The following is a 27,631-nucleotide window of genomic DNA, read 5'->3' as shown; positions in this document are numbered from 1 at the left end:
TCCCTCCCTCCTTTCTGAGCTCGTACCTGTACCCTCGCTCTCTTAGTGCATAATTTCGAAAAAAAAGTGCAGGGGTCCAACTCTTGCTACTGAATTTGTCACCCTGCAACCGAATCCCGGCGCTGCAATGCTGCGGCTGACTTGTCATCCACCATATGCCTCTTTCTTCAAGTTCTCTACACTTTCTGTTCATCTCACTCTTACGGACCTGTTTTTATCTCTGCGTTCTCGCTTTACCACTGTTTCAAAACCAGATTGTGAAAAATAAATTCCAGGGCTGTGCAACCACCGGTAGAAGTTAAGCACTGCTTATCACGCTCCCTCCTCTCTATAGCTGTCTCTAAAGCACGAAAACACACAGGTAATGAAGATTAGGAGGTATCCGCTATGCACAAGGAAGAGTGCAGACGTAACATGTCATTAAAAAGAATCCCGATTTAAAAACCCATAGATTTCCATGCAGCTGGGCCACTCAGGGCAGAGGTCCACGTCCGTCACCATGCCGGGGATTGTTCCGGCCCTACCCCATGAAAAAAGTTGTGATTTTGTCTGGAGAAGAACTATTGGCTAAGCCAGTAGATCCAACATTGGCAATCCAGTGCTATGGTTAAAATTTATTTTATTTTTATATTGCAAGCATGTGCCGCAAAAAGAAAAAGAAAAAAAGCCACCCAAACTTTTTAGTCAGCCAAATATTTGAAGATTTTTTTATTTTTTGGGGAAATATTAACCATCACAATTAATTTTAGTAGAACAAGTTTGGTGTTTCCTGGTAAGCAGACATACTTAGAACAGGTATAGAAACTTTTTTTCACTTTTAATGCATCACAGGAAAAATATACTTATTGGTACAAAAACGTTAATAATGGCTTTGACGTAATGTACATTAAGACAGTTTAAACACACAGGGATGACTAACAAGCATTTACAATGCAACGGTCTCGCATTTACGCGGGTTTGATGTATTTGCATTGTACATGATAATGTCTTTTATTTCTGTTTTGGTTTTTAAAACACAAATAAAAGGCATTGTCATTTACAATGCTAATAGCTTAAACTCGCAAATGCGAGACCTATTGCATTGCAAATGCTTGTTGATCACAGTTTCTGTATTCCTACATGTCCCTTGTGTTTGTGTTTCATTCCTGGACTGTTGCCCTTGGTTAAGTACAAAGGTGTCCTAACACTGTGCGGGTTAGTCAGAAGGCCTTATTATATAGGTCAGGAAACTAGAAGGTCTATTGAAAGTCTGTATGAATAATAATAGCCATGCAACAGTATGGGAGAAACTGTGTTTCAACAGTTGAGACAGGGTGACATCAATCCTATATGGACTGTGAGAAAAATGTGATCCAATATAGGTCATGCGTTCACTGCAGCTTGGTCCAGAGATGGTACACTTTTTCGGTTTGGGCTTGTCGACTTACCCTGTAGCAATGGCATGCCAAGGCTGTATCCAAGCCTTCAAACAAATCCAACTTTGATATCTCTTCAGGTCGTTTTTTTGTAGTTTCTTTTTTAATATATGTTTTTTGTAACAAGAAACATACACAGGTGCAGCACACTCTACACTCTATAAATTTGTTGCACAGCATAATATTCAAAATAGGCCAAAAGGGTGATAATGGATCTATGTATTAACATGTAGTAAAAATGCTTTCAGTCACAGCAGTCGTAAAACTGAGCATTCCCTTCATCTGAAAGAAACAGTTAGTTATAGTTTCCTCACCTTAGAATTACCCCCAGGCGTTTTTCGTTAGCAGTACTCCGGCCCGTCGGAAGGTGGCGTCTGTCGTATCTGCATCCGTCGTCGTGGTCGCCGGGATGACGTTGCGGTAGCTACATAGACACCGCCCTCGCGTGCTGACGTCTGTTCTTGCTTTTTCTGCACCAGCAAGCGCAGATCCGGAGAGAGCAGTTCCCCCAGTCACTTTTTCACTGAGTTTTTGCGACTTTTGTTGACTTTGTTTTTGAGTCTCAACTGACTCCTGGTGCACGAGGGATGCCCAGTTTCAAAGCACGCGGTTCATGTACCCAACTGATGTCGATGACGGATCCGCACCGCGTGTGCCTCTACTGTGAAAATGACCACAAGTCATGCTCCGACTGTCGATCAATGGCCACAAAGTCTTTGGGGGAGCGGTCCCGAAAGCTCCTCGAGGCCGGGCAGTCTGCTCTACGTCGCTCAAGGTCCAGGTCGCGTTCTAGGTCGAGGGACCGATCGCGAAGTCATCATCACTCCTCTTCTAAGTCTTCGCACTCAGGGTCAGGTAAGTCAACGCACAAGAAGAAGTCAAAGAAGCATCGTCGCTCTTTGACTTTCCTTCGGGCAACGTGACAAAGGGTGGGGGTGGTGCCTTCCCTCCCCTGCCCAGCTTCGTAAATTTTACGAAGCGATGCACACCATCTTTGGGCAGCCCGACTTCGCCAGTGCGGCTTCAGGCCCGAGGACTCGGTTGGGGGCCCTAGACCTTTGTACCCGGCTGCTTCGGCATCGCATGGCAACCCTTAGATCCGTGCCTGGATCCGAATCGACCTAGTTACACCTCTACCGGCGCCGCTTACAACAGCACCACGTCAACAGCAGACGCTGGCTGGACCCCCAGCAGGCGTCGGCCCAGACTTCCACCCCGATGTGAACACGGAGTCGGACCGGCGTTGGCAGACGCCAGAGGCGGCGCCAATGGGTACTTTTGTCCCTGTGTTTCAGCCAGATTGGCAGCCAGAGGAGGGTGAGAAAGACTGGGAGGGGTCTAGTGACCCTTTGACAGATCAGTTGGAGTACGATCCGGACTGGAGAGAGGAACTGGGGGATACCAGTGGTCTGGATACCTCCCTAGACCTAGACATGTCTCTTCCTACTGCGGCTATGGAGGAGGGAGCATCATACGCAGTGGTGTTGCATAGGGTGCCCGAAGCTCTCCACCTCGAGCTACCTACGGTGGCCGTCAGGACTAACCTCCAGACAGAGGTCCTTTAACTGATAGCGAGCTCTTCGGAGCCCCTGCTGCCGTTTAATGAAGCCCTCACAGACATCCTTTTGGGCACGTGGTCCAGGCCCAACACAGGGGCACCTGTGGACAGGATGATTCCCCAACGCCACCGCTCGGACCCGGGCGACCCCACTTTTGTCTCCCAACAACCCACCCCTGAGAGCTTGGTGGTTCAAACCTCCACTCTAAAGGCGCCTTCCCTACCCCACCACCGGAAAGGCGATTGTGAGAAGTTGGCCTGGTATATGATGTTGACTATTCTAGTGAGCACCTTGCACCAGTCCAAACAACCCTTATGGTGATGGTTGTAAGTCAACCTTATAGACCAGCTATCCTAGTGGTAGCGTGGACAGAACAGTCTTAGACTAAAAGACTCTTGAGGGCGTGTACCAGCTGTTTTACCATATGTAACCCCTTGAATATCAAATGAAAGGACACCACACAGGAGATAAATATAAAATATATATGTATTTATTCACTAACACACTCCTCTGAACTCTTTATGAGGTCAGAGGCAAAAGCACATAACAAGTTACACTTAGAAATACTTTAAATAGCACAATTTACAGTTAGGCCCTAGGGGCGTGTAAAACCATATACTAAGCAAGTGGTATAAGAACCACGACTCGGGAAAAGGAAAGACCTAGGGCCTAGAGAATCACTGGGGCTACACTATCTGACCCTTAGGTTAGGAGTGGGAGGCCCACAGGCGGCGCGTGCAGTGTCAGTACACTCACGCGGGAGTCAATGTTAAGTCAATGGGAACTTAGAAGGTAAGTAAATGAAGATTTAGGACACTTCCGATCTAGCTAGGAGGAAACAACTAGTAAATCTGGACACTAGGATAGTCAATCCCTACTGGAGCACCGAAGTACTCGCGTTACCTCACCCACGGGCTGCGGGTGCTTAGGTGTCAAAGTGTGTCGGGTTTCGTCGTTGTTCTCAATGGAGCCTTGAAGAAAGATGCTGCAGTCGACCAGGAGGAAGATGTCTGGGTGGATCCAAGGGTGGTTCTAGGATGAAGAGGACCTGAAAGCAGAGGGGACAGAGTCTAGGTCACTAGCCAGTGACCGGGTGGAACCAGGGAGGAACCAGACGTCGTCAAAGAGCAATCAGGTGCGGATGTGAAGCTTGTCGTTGCAGCCACGCGGACCAGGAGGCGTGGAGTACGACCAGGTGCTGGAGAGGAGCTGTCCCACGAAGGTTCTCGCAGATGGAGGGGTTGACTTCAAGATTTTAGCCAACAAGCCTAAGCAAAGGCAACCCATGCAGGATACACAAAAGGCTTATGGTGCAGACCACGAGGGTCTGAGGTACTTCACCTTTTCAGGGAAGCGAGGGCCAGTCTGGAGCAACCAGACCAGCGATGGGTTTTCACAAGGATCGTCATCAGAGGGCTACTAGCCAACGGGCTAGCAACTGGACAATGCGTCGAGAAGAACACAAGCAGAAGGGCCCCACGCAGACCTCGTGGAGTGTGGAGGGCTGGTCTTCGGTGCAGGTGGAGCTCGATGTTGGGGTGTCTCAGTCCCCAGTGCACAGCTTCGAGGATGCCTCAGGAGCTGTGCTGTTAGCAAGTTGAAGACTTTCCAAGTTGCCTGGTTCCACGGATTCCGCCGCCTTCCACGGAGCTCAGCTGTACTGGAGTCGTGCTGTGGGGTCAGAGGAGTCCTGGAGTCGAGGTCTTGTCAGGCTCTGCGCTCGGGTTCCGGCGGGAACAGGGACAAAGCAAGCCGTCGAGTTGCTGGATGGTGCCTGGTTTCCCAGGGTGGTCACTCCTTGGCCACAAGGGAGATTCTTCAGTCTTCAAGTCGGTTGAATGTCGAAGGGTCCAGAGTTTCGTTTCAAAGTTTCATCAGGATTAATCTAAAGTCTCCTGGGTCAGCTCCTACCTTTATACAACTAAAGGGGGCTGGTTTACTCACTAGGTCCCTCCTATGGGTGAGACCAGGAAGGGGGATGGTTACACCCCCTTTCCTTTGTCCAGTTTCGCGCCAGAGCTGGGGCTGGAGTGCCCCAGCACCGGTTTGAACTGGACTATGCATGGAGCACCTAGTGTGCCCCAGGCAGTGTCCGTTTCTTTTCAGCCCTCCCTGTCCCAATACACAAAATCCTGTCTGGGGTGGTGCTTGCATTTCTCCAGGCAGGAAACCTATTGTCCAGGTCTCCCTCGCTGGAAGGACTACCAGCAGCAGGTCAGACTTGTTCACTTGTTGCAGTGCATATGTTCATGAAGCACTATTACCTTGACATCGAGACCCGCTTGATCTTGCAGGACATTTTATCTGAGTGCTTTCGACACTGAGGTTTTGATTTAGTATCTATTTTACGGAGAGGTCTCTGCAGTTGGAAGTATCCATCAGCATAGCAAGTTACTTAACTTTGATAATGCTTTTTCTGGTGGGTACTCTGTCTAATCCCAGATTTCTTAGCACCATTCCTCCTTTCTGTTCTGTTGAGTAGCCTCATCAGGAGTCTCCTGAATACAAGTTGGTATTCAGCACCCTTGTAACAACATTTGCTCATGCTCAACGCTTCAAGGTGCGGAAAGGTACAAGCAAGAAACTGACATCTGTGTGTTTTGATGGCGCTAATAGGTGGCTTTGCTGCTGTCACTGTATAAGAAAAGAGAGGTACCCCTTAAAGAGCTCAAGGGAATTGAGGTAAAACTACCTAAGAGAAAATATCCCCTTGATGACAATTCACTGTATAACAATGTACTGAAAATGCAAAAAACATAAAAAACCTATGTTATTTATTATAAATTCCATTTATTTATGTGTAGTTAAAAAATACAAATAATGTATGTCATAAAATGAAAACAATAATATACAGTATAAAAAACTAATACACAATCAATTTTGACCTCCATAATTAAAACAGACAGAAACATGTACAACATAACATTTGTTTGATACTAGATGTACATTCCAAATCCTATTTCACCACTTGGTTATATACAAAGATGAAATCAGTATTATAAATTCAGTGCTGGATCCTTGAATTGTACAGAACAAAAAACGTCGACGCGTTTCGATGGAACCAGTAGTTTATACCATCTTTATCAAGACTTGTAGATATTCTGTGATGTCAAGGGGTCAAATGATAATTCACACCCTATAATGGATACATATACAATTAAAATTTGTGTTGAAAATGAATTTATACTTTCTTTAAAAAACCTTACAACTTTATACAATGATAAACATTATTTAACAATCTACTGTTGTGGACAAAATCATATAATACATTTCGCTTAAGTGAGGGAATCATTGGTCTATTCATATCTTATTTGCTCCTTCATAGTGCAAACGACCCAGGGAAGTGATTAACTCTATAACCCCTAGATGGTTAGGCTGCTACCCAAGTCAACCGCCCGTCTATGGAACTATCCAAACTTCGTATGGAAAGCTTATTCTGGAAATACACCTCACTTGGAAATCTCTTAAGGCGTGATACTATGCCATTGGGAAGGTTGCATCACATACCACCATATCAACAGGAGTCTTCTATATCTCAAATCGATGTGAGGGAAAGTTAAATATAAAATTCTTGCTGCCTTACCCTTGAAGTTTCTTAAAAGAAGGCTTCGACAAATCATGATAGGCCTTGAATGATTACAAATATCACACGGTTTAGTGGAAAGCTGGAGAAGAAAGGAGCACTGATTACTAACGGATCTTCCTGATTAATGGACTTAACCCTCCCTCTGGAGCTATGTCCCATCACCATCCCATAAGGAGACATGTAATCCCTAGTTAATATAGGTGGCTGTGCCTTAAAAATAACGTATCACACGTATATACAGCCCCGTATTCCAATGCAGAAAAGTGCTGATACTTTGGTCCAATTTGTTCTGATCTGGACAAGGTATTCAATCAATACCTCAATCTGTTCAAGATATATCAAACAAGAAAAGTATATATGTGTAAATACATAGGTGGCTACACTTGCCTGTACTAAATACACTGCTATATCACTGTGGACAAATCTCATACCTTAAAAACGGCAGGAGGCTGAAATGCATTACCCGTAGTATACGTGGTAAGGAAAGCCGAGTACGAGGTGTCACCGAAGGCTGCTTGCTCTAGGGGACACACATAACAAGAACACACTTAGTGCATGGCTAAAAGAACGAGATGGCTGCCAACCGCAAAGTATCGCAGTCATGCCGAGATTGAAAAAATACCTATCTCTCTCTTCGGTGCTATCTGCAACTGGGGGCCCGTGTTTAAGATGCCGAGAGGACACTGACATTTAGTGGTTAAATACCATGTGTTCTGTAATATCATTGGTCTGTTGTGGTGATTACCTTCCAATGGCCGAGTTTCACACACGAGAATTTTATGTAAACAGACGCGTTTCTCTAGAAATGTATTTTATTGGATGAAGTCACGAGGGGAGGCGGAAATACTACTGTGCAGTTCCCTCTTTTGGTCCTCAGTTCGCGAAACTACTCTATACATAGCTTAAAAGATGAATATAAGTTCCTGGTTAATCCCATGACATCACCCGGGTGTACCGTGATTGGCTAGATTAAACTAATACAGGGAAACCCCGTGTCTCTGGAAATGCATAACCTCAAATAGTCGCAAGAAGAAGCGGGGATACTAATGCACGGTTCCCTCACTGGTCCTCAACTTACGAGACGGTTAAGATCGGCGCTCGGTAGATGAAGATAGGCTCATGGAAAACACAAGGCATCACACACAGTGTACCGTGATTGGCTAAATATAGCCAATGTAAGGTAAGCAACCGGGGTGTCAATACCTTTCTACCAATTCTAAATATTGGAAAAGGAGACCTGTAGGGCTTGCGGCCAAAATATTATTACATATTAACTTGTAATGGAAAATACAAACAGGCTCGCATATCGCTATGTATGATGTAGAACAAGATTAATGGTCACAAACTAAAGGAACCAAAGATGCCCTCGGGATCAATACAGACACCCGGGAGGATCTACCGAATAAAGCTACAGTGTATATGTCTGTACGCACTGCGTTTACCTGTGAAGGATGAGTGTAACAGTTGCCACATCTAAATCTCAAATTACAGTATTAAAAACACTTGGCCCAATCCTCTCTAGAATTGAGTCCTCTATCTACAGTGTTGAGGTGACATATATACCATTGTTCTCGGGTTTTCCTAAGCGAGTCTACATCACCACCCCGTCTACTGACTCTGATTTTTTCTAAGATGAACCATTTAAGGTCATCCCAGCTGTGGTTCTTCTTACAATAATGTTCCGTTAGGGGAGCATTGATTTTTTTTGTGCGGATGGCTGATTTATGTTCAAGGACACAGGTCCGGAGTTCTCTACTTGTCTCGCCTATGTATCCTAGGTCGCACGGGCATATCAGAAGATACACCACATTCTTGCTATGGCAGTTATTCAATATCTTGGGCATTAAAGTCCTGCCACTGAACTTTAATACTCCACTGTCTATGCAATGTGGGCAGACTGAGCAGGTTCCACATTTGTGATTCCCACAAGCTGTATTTCCTCCTATAGTCAATTGTGTTTCTGTTGGCATTTTATAGGTTCTCACTAAGGATTTCCTAATTGTTTTATTCCTTTTATTCCTTCTAAAGGAAAACAGGGGTTTGTTTAGCTTGGTTTCAGTATTGTAATTTAAGATCTTCCAATTTCTGTTAACAATATTTTTAATTTGGTTGCTAATGTGGGAGTATTGCATGACAAAGACTACTCTATCCATAGCACTATTCTTCTTAATTTTGTTTTGGTCTAGGAGGCTATCTCTGTCATAAAAGCGTGTTCTTTTTAATGATTATTTAATTAGTTTGTTGGGGTATCCTCTAGCTTTAAGTTTCTTTTTAGTATTCTCTGCATGGTGGTAAACATCTTTTAAATATGTGCAATTTCTCCTCAATCTAAGGATTTCCCAGAGGGGAATATTGTTCTTTTGGGCCTTTGGGTGATTGCTCGTGTATAAAAGCAAAACAATTTTATCAGTAGGTTTGGTGTATAATTCTACTTTTAATACATCATTGTCACTCTTAATAGCAATATCCAAGAATTCCACTTGGTCATTTCTATAATGGCCAGAAAATTTGAGGTTAGGGTCCCCTAGGTTGAGCCATTCAAGAAACACATCAAGATCACTATTGGCACCGCTCCAGATGAAAACAATATCCTCTATGTAGCGGTGCCAGCTCGTGATTTTTTCGAAGAACGGGGCAACCTCATTAAATATATGTAGCTTTTCAAAATTACCAACATAAAGGCAAGCCAGACTAGGGGCACATGTGGCCCCCATGCTGGTCCCCTTTTTTTGTAAATAAAGTTCATCCTTGAAGAGAAAAAAAATTCTCTTCAAGATGAAGTGGATGCATGACCGAATGAAGTCCTTATTGCCTCCTCCTAAGTCCTCTGTCTCTAAAATGGAGGAGATGACTTCTATGGTACTATCCAGGGGTATGTTTGTGTACAGAGCTTCAATGTCCAGGGTGACCTAAAACTGGGTCACCCTGTTGAAGCTCTGTCCCTCAAACGTGGCTATGGCATGTGGCTATGGCATGTGACGTGTCCTTTAAATATGAAATGAATGAAATGAAATGAAATTGGGTTTTGTAAAGCGCGTTACTACCCGGAGGCCTCGTAGCGCTGATGACCGTTGTTTTTTAACTATCGGTTGGAGAAAGAAATCCACGTAGCAACTTAATGGCTCCAACATGGAGCCAATACTACTAATGATGGGCCTCATAGGTGGGTCGACCAAATCTTTGTGAATTTTTGGGAGGCCGTACATAGCTGGGATAACAGGATTTGTGTTGCTGCTGTCACTTCCATGGCAGTATGTAGCAAACTCAGACCTGCACAGTGCTCCCTAACAGTGCACAGGAGCACTATGGATAAAATGTTTCCCAGATACATTATGGCTTCTGGAGACGATTCTAAGTTGAGGAATCTGTGGTTAGATAGACCATCTACCATAAAGAGCATTACCAAGGGTCATTTACTTGTTCTTTTTGAAGAAAAGTGCTAAGATGTGGTTTTGAATGAGTACTTTTAAAAAATGAATACTTAAAAAATATGAATACCGGAACTGTTGCATCATGTTTAAAAAGATTTATGGAATTTACTTTTTTTGTGCATCCACGTGTTAATAAAAGAGAGAAAAATATCCTAGAACTAAAATTTTGTAAGCATGCTGTTATTTAGATTGCAGTTTACATTAGCAGCTTTATATGTTTAGATAATAGACATTGTGTTTTTCATTTGAATTGCTTTTAAGATCATTCAAACTTGAACCTTATTGTCTAGTGAATGCTCCAGTGATTATTCTGACTGGACTGCAGATGCTGGGATTAATCTGCAGCCTCCTAAGAAAATTCCCAAGCTCAAAACCAAGAAAGCTAAAAGCAGCTCAGAGGATGGAGAAGAAGCAGAAACAAGAAAGGTTAAGAAGGATAAAAAGAAAAGAGTTAAACGAAATGAGGACAAAGATGGTCAGCCAGCATCACCAAAAAAGAAGATTCCCAAAGAAGGAAAGCTGAAGGTTTGAAATGTTACATTATTTCTTACAATTTAAATTTCAGAGCAAAGTAACGGGTATATCTAGCTGCAAATTCCTCACCATTAGAATATCCCCAGGTGCCAGTCTGGATCCGGACGATTTGCCATATTTTGGCTCTTTATTAACTCCACCTAAGCATGTTGACGTAAGTTGATTTTTTCTGTGCCTCTGTACGCGGATCCAGAGATAGCTTTTAACTTTTTCTCGTCAGTTGACAAGTTTTTTTTTTTTTAAACAACATTGCTCTCGAGTGAGTGAGGAAACATGTCCATTCCTAAAACTACGAAGTTTAAGACTTGTACGGACTGTCGCAAGCAGATGTCTGTAATAAATCCCCACAAGGTGTGTCCTGGTGTTCTGGTTTGGGCCACAGCTCCAAGTCATTTGAGGTGCGTGCTCTCATGCACCTAAAAAATCTGGGAACATGAAGCCAAGCTGTGTGTCACTGAACACCACAGGAAGTTGCATAATACCAGCTCCCACTCTAGGTCAAAGACCATTGCTGATATCAACTTTTTGATCACAGTCTTATTAGAGTCAAGCCGTTTTTAGTGATGCAGGAGATGAATTTTCACCACTATATGAATGACAATTTTATCTGGATATAACAAAAAGCAAGAGAGAGAACCCTTCCCCCTGACATGGGGCTGGGTTCTCTCTTTGGCCCTTCCGTGGAAGAGACTATCTGATTGAGACATCTAGCCGCAGATTCCTTAACTTAGAATATCCCCAGGCGTCAGACTGGATCCGGAAATGTTTTCCCCAGCAGTACCTCTGCATGCCAGGGGGCAGCGTCGCCTGGCTCCGCCCTAACGTCGTTCACAAAAGTGATCTCAATGGAGCCATATACGACACCCTCGGTGTGCTGACGTCAGTTTTCTTCTTTTCCGCGTCCTAACGCGGATCCAGAGTTCAGCGGTTCCTCTGGACTGTTTTCAGGCCTTTGCAACGCCTTTTCGCATCTGGAACAGTGTGTCGATGCCTGCGGGCTTCAAATCATGTGCGTCCTGCTCGCAGCAGATGTCGGCGACGGATCCACACAAGATCTGTATGTGATCCTTGGGCGAGTACCACGACTGTTAAGTGCGATGCCTGCCAGAAGCAGAAGCCGAAGTCCCTGTGGGAATAATGGATGAAACTGTTGGCTGCCTGGATGTCCCGGTCGGAGTCCTCGTGGCACCAGCTGCCGTCTCCAGTGGAGGGTTCCCAAAGGTGCAGCTCTGCTTCCCAGGCTGAGGTCTCTCCTCGGGACAGATCTCAGTCGTTCCCATGGACAACTTTTGCCTGCCTCAGGTAAGCACCGGAGGAAGTCACAGAGGTAATCAACCTCGCCCAAGCGTGATACTGGGGACCGCCACACCCGGTCTTCACCGGATTCGAGCCCTCAGGAGTCGACCTCCGCCTATCCACTGTTTCATGGTGTTGGGGCGACTCAGACCCAGATGGAAGCCTATTTGAGGTCTCTCCAGGCCATCTTTGGGTCACCCCCTCTCCCTGGCGTACCTTTGGGCCCCACACTAGGGGTAGGACTCAGGATGGGGGCGCGCCGGCGTGCTCGCCCTCGGTGCCGACCGAGTGCCTTGACTCCGGATCTGGAGTTGCTGCTATGTCGGGACACAGCCCGAATGGGTGTCACACTCTGACGTCTAGCCCTCCTGACGAGTGTTCGCACAGTCCTGCGGGGCTCCCTGCGTCGTCGCTGGACACGGCTGCAGCGCGGAGTTCGTCTCCGAGACTGTTTCATTCCTCCCCCATGCTCCGGCCTTGTAGAAGGCCGAGTCTATGCCAGTCCGACATCGGGTGGTCGCGCCCTCTTCAGAGGCCATCGGCGCTGAGCTGATGCCGTGCAGACGCCAGTTCAGTCCCTTAGGAAGACAGGACCCGTCTCTCCGCTGCCATATCCCAGGCATTAGCTGGTTTGAGACGGATGTACCCGCCCGTCTCTGAGTCCACAGTGACTCACTATCGCTGATTCTTTAAACCCAAACCCCAGAAGCCGGGTCGGAAATATCACCGGCAATACGGACCGTTACCCCATTTGTGCTTACAGCACTGAAGAGTCACAGGCTCCTTGCCCGCTTGACGAAACACGTGTCATTTGATTTTGAAGTTACCTTTCAACAAAGGAAGGTCAAATACAATCCATTGAAGAACAAAAAGACTTTCTATTGTGTCCACTTTGTTTCATTTACTACCTATTGTGTTCTTTTGATTAAGCATGATACATGTATACACCTATCTTAACGTGTGCACAGGATTCTTGTCATAATTAGATCCAATAGAAGTACAAAAACTCTGCTCCTGAAACCTCGCAGATTCCGTAAGGAAAAAAGATACAAACGCTCCTTCTCAGGAATGGCACCCAGGATCTGGAATGCACTCCCTCCTGAAACGAGGCTTATCTCCTCCACTGCACTCTTCAAGAAAGAAGTGAAAGCCATCCTTATGGCCATGTTCACCCGATCCTTACTGTTGTTGTTCAGAGACTTTGCACAGTTTCGGTAACGTTGGATACTTACTGGTCCAATAACTTTATATTCATGACCTCCTGACCTCCTTTGCAGTTGGATCAAAGACTCTGCACCGTCTTATAGTATTGTCTATTTTGAGTGTTTATTGGTATCTTCTGATCTCTATTGTAGTTGGATCAGAGTCTTTGCACCGCCTTATTTTATTGTCTATTTGAGGGTTTACTGTTATCTCATGATCTCTATTGTAGCTAGATCAGACTCTGCACCGTCTTATATTATTGTCTATTTGAGTGTTTACTGTTTATCTCATGATCTCTATTGTAGCTAGATCAGACTCTGCACCGTCTTATATTATTGTCTATTTGAGTGTTTACTGTTATCTCATGATCTCTACTGTAGCTAGATCAAAGACTCTGCACCCCCTTTATTTTACTGTCTATCTGAGTGCCTATTGGTATCTTATCAGCACATGACTGTTATCCTATTATGCCACGTTTACTATACTGTAGCCAATTATTATGTCTAGTCACCCTCCTGTTGCCCACTCCCCCCCTGTGAAGCGCTCTGATATCTGTAAAGATCTTGTTCGCGCTATATAAAACTTTGAATAAATAAATAAAATAAATTACCGAGTGGGCCCTGGTCACTCTATGCAGAGGTTTCGGGGTCTCCTCTGACCTTGCTGCACAGTCTTCATTATTGTTGTTTTTTACCTAACACACACCGCTACCAGTTAAGGCGCCACACTTCCTGTACGTCAAAACCCTCCACAGAAGCCGTTGTTCCTCTGTTGGAGGATGGACCCCAGTGGTCTCCCCGCCCACATAGGTGTTCCTGTGCGCCACTGAGCAGAATCCATTGGGGGCACTGGCCGGCTCATTTCTCTGAAAATCCGCTGTTGTTGGGCAGATGGCTTAGCCTGCAGCCATCCCCAACGGATGACTTGCTGTCTCCACCTCGGATGGCCAAGTTTGCTCGGGCAGTTGGAAGGGCTATCTGTGTCTTACACATGCAGCCGCCCTCTGTCTCCTTTCCTTTGGATACCTTGTTGGATGTTTCTCTCGCCAGGACTCGGTGGATGTGGAGCCTCTTTTGCCTTTTGGCTGGTCATTGTATGACTTGGGCCAGACCCTCGTCTGGTGACCCCGTGGCTCGTGCCGTGGCGCATCGCCACCGACGTGCTCCAGATGACCCTGCCTGTTTGTCCCTTCATCCTAGGGTTCATGGGCTGGTAGTCCAGGCTATGCATCCTTCCCCTTCTCCACTGTTGCTCCCTCCTACTCGGTAGTCTAGCTGGTTGGAGTCGTGTGGCCGCAATGTTTTTGTGTCCACCATTTCCGGCCTTCGTTCCCTCAACACGATCTGCGTGTTTGCTTGGGCTGCTTCTGCCCTTTGGGATACTGCTCGGCTACTCTTTCCCTCCTTGCCGGAGGACCCTCTTGCTGACCTGCTCCAGCTGGTTTGGGATGGCTGCGACATGGCGCAGTTTACCATCCGGTCGGCCATGGATACCACTAACTTAGTGGGTTGTGCTACGGCCAGCTGAGTCGACATGCTTGGCTACGCGATGGCAGTTTCCCCGAAAAGTTCGGGAGCGACTCCGAGATCCGTCTTTTGATGGGGCCCATTTGTTTGACGACCATGCCAAATCGTCAGTACAGCGTCTCTTTTCAGGATTTCGTTGACTTCCTAAGTTTTAGTCCGCAGTGGTGGATCTATATTTTTGTGTGACGGTGTTGTCACTGTTTTTCTGTTCCTGTCTTTGGGTCCAAGAGGTTTGTCTCACAACAATTGTATGGCTATTCAGCCGGAGGCTTTTTCCCTTACTTTACTGCAGCTGGCCAGCTGTTTGTTTCTTTTGACCTCTGCCTTTAAGCTTGTTTCAAGATGTGTCCCTTGCTTTATAGGGATGTGATGTACCCTATGTGGGGTATTCGTTTGCTATTGTGTAGCTTTTCCTTATCAGACAGTTTCAGAGGCTCCCGTGGAGCTCTCTGCTATTGCCTTCCTGATCTGGTGGTACATACTCTCGGTTGAGTCCCACTGTCTGACGTGGTCCTCTCTTGGGGCTTCTGTATCGCTGCTTATGGCTTTTCTATGGCTTTCTCGGGCGTCTGTGGACACAGTTGGCTCTGGTGTTATGTTGAGGCTCTGCTGTTTCCGGATCACCCCAGAGTGGGTTTTTCGTGACCCCTGCCTTGGTTATTCTTCTGCCTTCTTTCTACCTTAGGCGCCTTTGGTGGTCTCGGGCGTGGGTACGCATCCCTGTGGGTGCTCCGTTACGGACTGGTTCTTTCTGTCACCGATTGTGACCCGTGTACGTATTCTCATATGGGACCCGTTGAGTTCCTTGGACCATTGTCTTGCATGCGCTTTCTTTATGTGGCCTTCTTCCCTGGTGTTGTAAAGGCTTGGGTACACCCTATCGGGTGTTGGCCAGTGAGTGGTACATTTTTACCAGAACTCACCTTTCCGTTTTGCGTTGTGTTCCTGGTCTCCCTTGGAGGGACACCGACCTGGCATTGTCGGACATGGCTCAGGTATTCTTTTCCTGGCCGCTGCGACGAGTTTCCACAGATTCTCTGGATGTTCTCTGGATTCATCCTGTCTACATCTGTTCCTTTTTCAGACTTTCTATGTCTGCATGTTACTGACTTCTTCTTGGTGTGATGGTCAGTATTACCGCCTGTGTTGCGGGGGTTGGTCTCACTCCTGGATCGGGGAGTTTGGGCCACCCTCTTTGTGGTTGGTCTGTTGTCCCACTACGGTTCACAGATGGCGATATCCTTTTGGACGCCTGTCCATTCTCTAAAGGGGTCCTTCTGGTTCACCCCCTTGTCATTTCCTGACTTTTCCAGATTTTCGTGTGCTGTGTTCGCACACGAGGGGGTAGGCGTGCAGAGTCTCCCTGCGGTGGATCCTGGGGATTGTTCCAGGTCCCCCATTTGTTTTAATCTCTTTACTCCTCTCTCTCTCTCCCTGTGGGAAGCTAGTGTTGGGCATGTTCTGCTTGCTAATCGCCCTTGGTCTGTGTTCCCAGGGGTACGGTTGCTTAGTTGGCTACCTGGTGCTGTGCTGTCTTCTCGGTTGGCCCGCACACGTTGTTACGCTTCATTGAGCTCTCCATTGTGTGGAGTGGTTCTCAAGGTACACCCTACCTGGTTTCGTGTGTTCTTGTCATTCACATCTATGCACCTCATGGTAGTCATAGTTGTGTGTTTTGGCACGATGCCCTCTGCCCTGACATGTCCTCTGTTGCCATCCCTTCCCTAGACCTTTGTCTCTCCGGACTCTGGGGTCCTATACAGATTCCCTCTTTTTGTGGAAATCTGTGGCATTCTGTCATTGTGCACTGACTTTCTGGTCCTGTGACTACGTCCTATTCACAGTTCCCCTCTTTTTGTTGAAAGCGGTGGCATTCTGTCATTGTGCACTGTCTTTCTGGTCCTAGGACTTCGTTTCGTCCCAGTCTGGCCGACAGTGGCCTTGTGTTGTCCTTGAATGCACTGTGGTACTTTGCTCATACTCCGCCCTGACCTTCAGGGTTTCGTGTCAGCTATGCTGGCAATGCTAAGCCTTATGGGTCTGGTGTCCACTATGTTGGCATTGTGGACCCATCTTCTGTCAGTCAATGTTCTTGACGGTCTACTTCCTTCAGGACTGTGGTGGGGTTCAGTCGCAGGCCCTCCTCCAATGGGGTATAGCTATGGTATATATTCTAAGTTAAGGATTATGCAGCTAGATGTTTATATCAGTCAGTTCATGAAGCTTTATTCGGTACAAAAGATTTGACCATAAAAGCACATATTGACGATACATATACAGAAAACATTAAAAAGCGTTTATAAAACGGTGTAAAACAGTACAGACCAATTTACTAAAAAGTCATACTTTTGCGTACACTGATAGATTTGATTAAGAACGTTGCTGTATAAAAACAAATGTAAACAGATTTCATATTAAAAATAAGACTCATTGCCGCATCCACTGTACGTACCCCATATTTAACAAATAGAGGCTTTAAATACAGAATTCGATAATTCTGATACAGTTTACATAAAAGTAAAAAGTGCAGGGTGCTCTGTTTCGATATGCCATCACACTGACACTGTCCTGTGGGGTGTTGCTTGATGTTAGGCAGTGCCACTAACTCATGCACAATTCCAAACCTGAGTCTGGTAAGAACAAATTTGTGCGAGGGCCTCGTTACCCGCACAAGGTAAGATGGAAAACCTTCGATGTAAGAATATTTGTTGTAAAAGGAGACTGTTGTCATAGACCGGCTAGAAGAAGTCCTCTTGGTTGCCATGTTCTCCATGAAGATTGCTTTCATTTCTAATTTCGGTATATCCAATGCAGCCTTCGGATTAGTCAGAACATCAAGTTTAAAGATTTGTGAGTAACAATCTACAACATATCTAATCCACGGGATCTTCCTATACATGTCTAGTGAGGGACAGTCTTCAATAATAGATCTGTTTAGAGTCTTTTCGTCCTGGAGCCAGATCGAACGCCATAACATTAGTGGTCTTAAGGCTAAGAAATCACTCAAATAATTGATGTTTAGTTCCCAATGGGTCAATACAGTAGCGGCTGAGGAGGGCAGACATAAAAGTTTTTTTAATAAGGAGTTCTCCTCGAGCTGCAATTTGTGGGCACAACTATGGCCCCAAATGGCCGCCCCATATAATGCAATACTGGCACATCTTGCGTGGTAAATTTGCAGCATATCCCTTGTTCGTCTATCCCCAATTTTAGCCGCAAATTTGAAAATTCCATGGGCACTTTTTGCCATTTTATTACTAACATTATTAAATTCATTAGACCACCTTCTATCATGGGAAAAGGTTATTCCAAGATAACAGAAAGAGTTAACTGATTGCACCTTATTACCATCGATAAAAAAAGCAGTGTGTTTCCTATTTTTTGCCCCACATGTCATAGTATGAGTCTCAGAGAGGCAGGGGTTGACGGCACCGCCTTGCTCTGGTTCCATTCATACCTGCGAGACAGGAAGCAGGCTGTGTCCCTTCCCCCTTTTCAATCCGCCTTCTTCCCAGTACCTCACGGGGTGCCCCAAGGCTCGTCCATCAGCCCCATCCTTTTTAACGTTTATCTCAAACCGTTAGTCACTCTGATCAAATCCCACAGGCTAAAAGCTATAAACTACGCAGATGACACCCAGCTTATCTTGGGAGGGGGAAAACTCAATCCCCCTGGAATCGTTCCACGACTGCCTGAGAGACACAGCTGGCTGGCTGCACAAAAATTCCCTGCAATTCAATTCCTCCAAAACCGAGGTTCTGTTCTGCGCTGAAAGCCGGATTCCTCGCCTGTTTCCTGCGGAGTTCTGGCCCCCGGAAGCCCCAGAAAAACCTCAGCCGGTCACCGCTGTCCGCAACCTTGGTGTCATGATGGACAACAAGCTCAGCATGGAAACGCAGGTCGCAAAAACAGTATCCACCTGCTCGGCCCTACTGCGTTCTCTACGCAAGATCATGCCACTTCTTCCTGCACAGGCTCGAGCACTAATAGTCAGGTGTACTATCCCTAGTCGCCTTGACTATTGCAATGCACTTCTGCTCGAGTCCCCAGTTGTTCTGCTGGACAGACTCCAAAGAGTCCAGACGGCCGCCGCCAAACTAGCCCTCGGCTGGACCAGGAGATCCTCGGCCACAGCGGCGTTAGCCGAGTTACATTGGCTCCCTTTGAAGCAACGCGTAGCTTTTAAATCGCTCTGCATTGTTTTCAAAGCACTGCACGGCGCTGGACCCAGATCCCTGCAAAAAATGTTCACCTGGTACACCCCTACCAGAACTCTCCGTTCCGCCTCAGCCTGCCTTGTCATGGTACCAAGATTCAACAAGGTCAGGACGGGGCGGAAGATCCTTCAGAGTGGCAGCCGCTAAACTTTGGAACAGTTTGCCTGTTGACATCCGCCAAATATCGCAACTCCTTCCATTTAGAAAGCACATTAAAACCTGGCTTTTTCCTTAATTCCCTCTCCGACAACCCACTCTATGTCTCCCGATACCTACCATCCTAGGAGTAATCTCTCAGCGCCAGGATACCTGCCAGGTGACAGCTGCGCTATACAAATGTTTTAAATAAATAAATAAATAAATCCTTATTGATGAGTAGTTTCCTGTCCCTAATAAACAGTGAGAATCTATCCATCAATTTTTGCAATCCCAGGGGGGTCCTAGAAAGAAGCACGGCGTCATCAGCATAAAATAACACCGGCAATGACACACCTTTATGACTGGGAGCATCTGCTTGAAAACCTTTTAAAATAACATCTATCTCATTGATGAATAAAATAAACAGTAACGGAGCAAGAACACAGCCTTGTCTTATGCCACGTCGTACACTGAATTTGGGGGTGCATTCTCCCTTGGTTCCAAAGCGCACACAAGTTTGCAGTTTTTGGTACAGCCTGGCAAGGAAGAAAATAATACCCTCAGGGGCACCCATCCACAGCAGAGTAGGCCATAAAATTCCGTGATCAACCATATCAAAGGCGCTGCTTAGATCAGCAAAACATAAGTATAGAGAGCTACCTTTGGCTTCAACATATTTCCCAATTATGAGGTCAAGGTTCAAACATTGGTCCAGAGTACCCCTGCCTTTCCTAAAACCAAACTGACTTTCGGACAAAATTACCTTATCTTCAACCCACTCCTCGAGCCTAGCTAGCATAACTCTGCTCATAACCTTTACAGAGGAGTCCAGAAGGGAGATAGGGCGATAATTCTTTGCTTCTGACCGATTGCCTTTTTTAAATATAGGAATAATGATCGATTCCCCCCATGTTGTCGGAGCTTCCGTGCAAACTGCTGCATTAAACACATTCGCAAGGAGGGGGCTCCAGATCTCTGGGACTGCTTTATAAACGTCAATTGGGACCCCGTCGGGTCCTTGGGCCTTTCCCCCCTTGCTTGCACGAATTCCTGACTCGACCTCGGCTACTGTAAAGTTTAAAGGTAATATGGGCCAATTACATGGGGTGGTGGCTGAACCATTATTTGAACCAAATATATTGGAAAAATGCGTTACCCAGGAATCACTAGGAACATTAGAGCTCAATACCGGGGAGTTATCTCTCAGGAAGGGAGAATTAACCGTAGCCCAGAATAAAGTATTATTATGGATCTCAGCCGCTTGATTAATTTCCCACGCTTCCTGCTGTAACTCTCTTTTCCTCTTTTTTAATGCTGATTGGTATTCTGCTCTTCGTTCAATTATGAAAGCAGTGTTCCTAGGTTTTATGGCCAGGACCTTCTTTAGCTCCGTTAGTAGCCTGGTGAAGGTATGGTCAAACCAACCATGTCCATGGCTATTATTAACTCTAATTGGTCTAGTAAACCTTGCATCAATTAATATGTTAATATTATTAAAAGCAGTTAAAACACATTCTGACCCAGTATTGTTTTCAAAAGATTGATGAGATATCAGTTAAACAATCAGAAACAATGTAACCAATTAGTTCTTCTGCTTTATCCCCAACCCATTTGACTCTAACACCATTGGGTCTATGGGGTTCTACGTTGGCGATGGTATGGCCCACAGCTACAGGGCTCTTACTCCATAGGGCACATTCTAGAACAATATAGTTATGGTCGCTCAAAGATGTAACTTCAATCCTGGGGGTTTCACATAATGGGGTAATAGTCGAGGACACAACGACATGGTCTATTACCGAACTTGTCCTCCAGTTTTTAAAGGTAGGGATGGTCCTCCCATTAGCATCTTTGGCAAAGTCCAAAATTTCAAGGTCATAATTACTAATACATTTATACAGTATTTCACCATAGCTATTATGCCTGAAATGGAGGTCCACATCACCAGCATTATTAACAACCCCGCATGCTTTCTGAAAGGTCAATTCACATAAAGAAATATTAAAATCTCCTAGCCATATAAAATCAAAAGAAACATTACATTGGTCCATTAATTCATCAATAGCACTGACTAAATGTTTTACAACGGATATCCTACTATCATCAAAAATATTATTGTAGTAGTTAATTAAGAGGACTTGTCGTCCTTGATCACTCTGGAGCCACAGTAGCTGCGCGTGAGGTCCCACATTTAAGTATTTCACAGTCCTAATATTTTTGCTAATCGAGACCAAGATTACAAGACCACCTTTTGCTCTCCCTGATCTAGAGTTAACTGCCCGTAGGTTGAACGTTATAAACCCCTCAAAATATACATCTTCCTGGCACCAAGTTTCCTGGAAACACAAAATATCATGGGCGTTAATAAAGTCCTTCCAACACAAGGTGTCCTGTTTGGCCTTGAGCCCGGCAACATTCCAGCTTACAATAGAGATGCCGGTCAGTATATTCACGCTGGGATCAATCATAGGGACAGTATTACCTACAGATACCTCAGATACCTCATTGATACAGTCCTCTAAAACTCCAGCGCCAATACATCTTTCTTCACTCTGGTTCTCCACCGTATTGGGTTCGGAGTCAGGTGGTAAAACACACGTGACGGGAGCCTGGGCAATAGTCGGCTGGCACGGGACACTAACCCCTGTCCAAGTAAGTCAGTCGTGAGTCCAGGGAGCTTAGTGCCTGGAATCTGTTCTGGACAGGGATCCCGAACCCCGAAAAATGATTTGGCAGGGAAATTCTATTTCCTAATTTATGAGGAGGGTTTTTGATTAGGTGGCTATAAAAAAAAACAAGAGGACGTACATTTATTCTGTCTTCCCCGGGGATTAAGGATCCAGCCCTTAATAATGCCGTGGCCGCATGTTGGGGGTGTTTAAAGTTAATGATGACACAATCACCCCTACATGTTTTACTAGACGTACCTATCCAGTCAACCCTTCTGGTAGTTAGAATTTGGTCTGCATAAGTAATTGGAAAGCCACAGTTATTGTGTAGCCTTGAGACCGTTCTGTTTTTTAATGAATCATGAGATTCAAGTTGGGGTCTAACTGGGTCAGTCTCATAGATGGGGACATTAGTCAAAACGGCCACATAGGGGGCACAGGCTGGTGGTAAATTCACAGGGCGTTTCCGTCTGGTTGGTTTCGGTGGACCCTGCTCCCTAGCATTAGGCTTACACTGAAGAGGGATGGAGGGTGGATTTATAGGTAATGGGGCCGGCAATACTGGTTCTTTAAATATTCCGCCCCCAGTTAGAGGATTTACAGGTAATTTATTTATTTTGAAAGTTTTATATAGCGCGAACAAGATCTTTGCAGATATCAGAGCGCTTTACACAGCCGGGAATACCAACAAGAGAGTGAAATTAAACTTAATAAGTGGTAGGTACGTGAGAGAACAAAGTAGTACAGTCAATAATGTAAATATTACAGATAAATGTGTGCATAGATAGTCATTAACGTCAATAATACAGGTGAAAAACATAGTCATAGAGTTCGAGCAGAATAATACAGATCGATGTAGAGTCTTTACAGATCCACGCTAATAGGTCAAGTGTATTTGGCCATAAGAATAGCTTTTACTTCTTTCTTAAAAAATGTGATGGAGGAGATGAGCCTGGTTTCAGGAGGGAGTGAGTTCGAGATCCTGGGTGCCATTCCAGAGAAAGAGCGTTTATAAGTTTTTTCCTTCCGGAATCTTCGAGGTTTTAGCAGAAGATTGTTTGTGCCTCTAGTGTTTCTAGAGCCGCCAGAGATTGACAGCTTCTGAGTGAGGTATCCGGGAGAGCTCAAGTGTAGAGCCTTGTGTGTCATGCAGGCGATTTTCAGATGTATTCTGGCTTCAAAAGGCAGCCAGTCCAGTGATTTCAAGTCAGGGGAGATATGCGAGTGTTTTTTTGATCCAGTGATGAGTCTCGCTGCAGCGTTTAGAGAAGCTCTTAGGGGTGCAGTAGTGGTTAACGGGAGACCGCAGAGGGCGGTGCTGCCGTATTCAATTCGCGGGATTACTAGTGCTTGTACTGCAGTTTGGAAGTCTTTGGCTGGTAGGAAGGGTTTAAGTTTCCTCAGGGTATTGATTTGGAAGTTCGCTCCCTTAGTAGCCTTGCTGATATGATGCTGCATGTTGAGATTGGAGTCGAGATTTATGCCTAGGGATTTCGCTGAATCCACTATGGTGGGTTGGACATTGAGTGCAGTTAACTGTTTAAGCCAGGTTTGAGTGGTAGAGATCTTCGCGGGAGGTGAGATCAGCAGGAATTCTGTTTTCAGAGCATTGGGTTTGAGATGATTATCAGCAAGCCAGGATTGGGTGCTTCTGATCGTTGAGTTCAGGAGTAAGATGTCATTGGGGGATTGTAATTTGAGATATAGTTGGGTGTCATCTGTGTACATGTAAAAAAGTACATTGGATGCTTGTAACAAGGTGGTGAGAGGTTCCATAACTAGGTTGAACAAAGTTGGTGATAGGGAGGATCCTTGGGGGACGCCTAACGAAACAGGTATTGGAGAGGACATCAGGTTGTTACTTTTGAATTTCTGCGACCTGTTGTGTAAAAAGGAGGTGAACCACTTGAGAACAGTCCCAGAAAGACCCATTCTTGTGTTCAAAAGATCGAGTAACTTCTCATGTTTAACAGTGTCGAATGCTGAAGAGAGATCAAGAAGGATGAGGAGGCAGGTATCACCTTGATCTAGGATTTGAAGGGCGTCGTCAATTATGTGAGTCATAGCAGTTTCAGTGCTGTGTCCTGCTCGGAAGCCTGATTGATGAGGGTTGAGGAGATCAAACAGATCAATGTGTTTAGTCAGTTGTAGTTGTGCGCATTTTTCCAATAGTTTGGCGAGAGTGGGAATATTGGTAATGGTACGGTAGTTGTTTAGGTCGGATGGGTCGGCAGTAGGTTTCTTTAGCAAAGGTGTGACTTGTCCAATTTTGAGGGAGTCAGGGATGGTTCCTTCTTGGAGCGAGCTGTTGATAATTTTAGTCCAGAGTGGAAGGAGCAGTGGGGTGAAATCTTTTACAGCGTTAGCAGGGAGGGGATCCGTGAGGTGATTGGAAGGTTTCAAGGTGCTGAGCAGTTTGCCTATTTCTTCTTAGGAGTAGGTTTCAAAGGATGACCATGTTGCATTGTTTTTAGGTTCGGTGGGTGTTATGCAGTTGAGTGTGGTGTGGAGTCGTGCGTCAGTGCGGAGATCATTTTTTATGTTGTCAGTTTTTTGGGTAAAGAAAGCGTCGAAGTCTTCACAGGAGGGTGCTTCGTACAAGGTACTGAGAGGTTGGGGTTGTTCCTTGGCTTGTGTTCTGATTAACTCAAACAGTTTTCTTGGGCGGTTTTTTGCTTGGTCGAGCTGGAGGCTGAAGAAGTTTGCTTTTGAGCGCTTTATTTTCCTGAAGTAGGCGTTTCTCTTTTTCTTCAGGGTTTTCAAGTGCAGTGCAGAGGGAGCTGCCCTCCAGGTGCGCTCTGCCATTCGCATGGCTCGTCTATCTTCATTGAGACTCCCGTCGTACCATGGATTGGAGATTTTAGTGGAGACTCTTTTTAGCTGCATGGGAGCAGCCTCATTAATTATTGAGGTCATGGCGTTGAGATAGTGGTCAGTCAGGGATTTGACATCTGTAGCGCCCGTAGGCGAGAGTAGGAGGTCGCGGCTGTTCGGGGGTATGGAGTATGGGTTGAGTTTTTTCAGGTCTCTTTTCCAGACTTTAGGTCTGGAGGATTGAACCGAGTTGAGTTTGACTTTTTCATTGATGTGGAATGTCACAATATGATGGTCTGACCAGTCACAGGGTTGGGTAGACTCAAGTTGAATAGCGTCCTCTTTGGCGATGATAAGGTCGAGGATAGAACCTTTCTCGTGGGTGGGGCTGTTGCATAATTGAGTGAGGTCCAAGGCGTTGAGGAAGCTTTTAAGACTATTTACCACCGCATCATTGAGATCGTTCCAATGGAGGTTGAAGTCACCAAGGTATATTTGGGTGAGCTGTCGTCCGGCGTTGGTTGAAATCATGTCCATGATTTGTTGGGCGAAGATGAGGTTGTCTCTGGGTGGGTGGTAAATGCCATGAAGAGAACATATCGGTTTGCCATCACTGAAGATATCGAGGCAGATGTATTCGTAGGAAGTTGGAGAGGGTAGGGAAGGCGCGGAGACTTTCAGAACAGAAAGGCTGTTCCTGTATATGCATGCGATTCCGCCACCTATCTTGCCAGACCTGTCAAGCCTAATGATGTGGTAGTTGGGGGGGGGGGGGGGGACCAGAATGTCCATTATAGGTGTAGAAGATTCGGTTAGCCAGGTTTCAGTCAGGATGATTAGGTCAAGATCCAATGTTAGGATGAGATCAGCGATGGCGGAGGAGTGTCTAGAAGCCGATCTGCAGTTTAGGAGAGTGCATTTGAGAGGGGGTGTGACAGGGGAGAAAGAGGGTACTAGAGAGAGGGGGACTTTTCTAAGGTTATTCGGGACGGAGATTCTGTTGTTTAGAGTGCAGGGTCTACGGGGATTTGAGTGTATCGTGGGAATGGGGAGGTGCGAGGCGGTTGTGTGGTTTAGGGAGCTGGGTCGTAGGAGCGAAGGAGGGAGAGAGTGTCGAGATCCGAAAGAGGGTTGCATGTGCGACGGGGGCGGTTGTTGCGATTGTGGGCAGGGATCGTGGTCCAGGGAGAGCGGCGGGTGCGGTTGTTGCGATGGTGGGCATGGATCGCGGTCCTGTGTGAGGGACGTAGCTTAGGAGCGTCGTCAGGACGGGAGGAGAGCAAGTTGAGAGGGGAGGTGGTGGTGAGTGAGGTGAGTCTAGGGGGTGTGGTGAGTAGCTCTTTGATGGTGTGCATGTCTTCTTTGATGGTGTGAATTTCTTCTTTGAGTTGTAGGAGGGAGGACATGATCTTATCCAGCGTGAGATAAGTGTTATTGCTGGGGGTGGAGGTCATGGGTGAGTGGCTGACCTGGGACTTATCGTGCGGGTGGGGGGGAGGGTTGGTGTTCATGCAGGGCTCCGTGGTGTCGTCGTACGGGTTGGTGTTAGGGATGAGCGAGGGTAAGGGGGCGATGGGAGTGGATGAAGTACGGAGGGCGATGGGAGTGGATGAAGTACGGAGGAGGTTGGTGGCGTAGAGGAGGGAATTCGTGGCAGGCGGGGAGAGCGGGGTGGAAGTGGAGTGTATGATGGTGGTGATGGGGGAGCCTGAAGGGTAGTGAGGGCTGAGAGTGGGGGGGGAGATGGGGTTGGAGATGGTCCTGTCGTGGGGAGGGGGAGTTATAGTAGTCGATGTGGTGTGCTCTGCATGGTTAGTTAGCGTGTGGGAGTGGGGGCTGAGAGAGGGGGGGACAAGGGGTGGGATTTGTCGCTATGTGTGTCGTTCTGGTGCTGAACTAGGTTAGAGGGGTTGTGGGTGGGGTCTGTGATGTCAGGGGGGAAAGGGTGGGATTTGTCGTTATGTGTGTCGTTCTGGTGCTGAACTAGGTTAGAGGGGTTGTGGGTGGGGTCTGTGATGTCAGGGGGGTGAGGAGTGGGAGTGTTATGAGTGGGGGTCCCAGGGATGGAGGTGTGGGGGCGGCAGGTGTATGAGGGGGAGAGATTTGTGTCTGTGATTGAGGAGTGTGGGGTGGTTACAGCAGGTGGGTGAGTGACTGGTGTGATGGGGAAGAGGTGAGGTGCATGTTGTTCTGGTGCTGATCTAGGTTAGAAGGGTTGTGGGTGGGGGCTGTGAAGTCAGGGGTGATATTACTGGAGGGGATGTGAGTGGAAGTCCGATGGTTGGAGATGTTCTCTTTGAAAGTGGGGAACAGGTTGTCTTGTAGTTCCAGGTTCCTGTCTGTGGATTGAATTAGGACAATCCCGTTATTGTAGATAGTAATGGTGGTTCTGCCTAGGAAGAGTTGGGATGGTGTGATGGAGAGAGTTAAGCCATGAGCGGATTTCCTGGTGGTGGAGACAGTGAGTAAGGTGAGGAACGTTTTTCTCCATTGAGCTCTGCGAGTGGTGTGGAAGATGATATCGATGTTCAGGGATCCATTGACCGGTGAGAAGTAGGTGTCGACAAAGGGGGTTTCAGGGTGGGACCTCAGGAAGTTGTGTTTAAAGCGTTTAGCTGCTTTTTTGGTGAGTGTGGATGGGTAGTTGATTTTATATGTGTGCTTGCCGATGGGTTCCATGTTGGGATGGCGGTATAGGTGGGTGTGGCGGTAAAGGTGGGTATGGGAGGGTGGACGATAGTGATACACATGTGCAAAGAACAATGCAGACAGTAAGTTACATGGTACACAAGTGACACTAGTGAGTAACAAAAATAACCAACATATAGAGGTAGCAATCTGTGCAAAGCACAATGCAGACAGTAAGTTACGTGGTACACAAGTGACACTAGTGAGTAACAAAAATAATCAAAATATAGAGGTAGCAATCTGTGCAAACCAAAAATAAACAGTGAAAATGGGTGCAGCTTACACAATGAACACAAATTAACAAAGATATATGAGGTAGCAGACGGTACAGCTTACACCATGTACAGAAATATACAAAAAATATAGGTGGTATCAAACGGTGCATATCCAGAGTAAAAGTGAGATAGGTGCAGCTTACAGAGTTGTACAGTAGCCAAATAAAAAGAATAATAATGATGATATACTGAAACAAAATACCGATGTCACCAAAAAGCTGCATGAAGCAATATTGATGCTGGTGAGCCGCCAGACAAATTTGAGGTAGCGCTCGGGACA

General features: G+C 46.1%; 1 protein-coding gene across 2 annotated transcripts in view; it reads left to right on the top strand.

Moving 5' to 3' along the window:
* PHIP (PHIP subunit of CUL4-Ring ligase complex) overlaps window positions 1-27,631 on the top strand; it is a 2,061,705-nt gene that overhangs the window by 614,983 nt on the left and 1,419,091 nt on the right. For both annotated transcript variants that reach the window (XM_078648101.1, XM_078648100.1), the window contains exon 23: window positions 10,282-10,516. In XM_078648101.1, coding sequence (XP_078504227.1) covers window positions 10,282-10,516 — 235 coding nt within the window. The remainder of the gene's footprint in view (window positions 1-10,281; window positions 10,517-27,631) is intronic.

This window comes from Lissotriton helveticus, chromosome 6 (genome assembly GCF_964261635.1).
Source record: "Lissotriton helveticus chromosome 6, aLisHel1.1, whole genome shotgun sequence".
In the NCBI taxonomy this organism is placed as follows: Eukaryota; Metazoa; Chordata; class Amphibia; order Caudata; family Salamandridae; genus Lissotriton; species Lissotriton helveticus.
The sequence above is the reverse complement of the archived record's forward strand: the minus strand, read 5'-3'. Positions and strand labels throughout refer to the sequence as shown.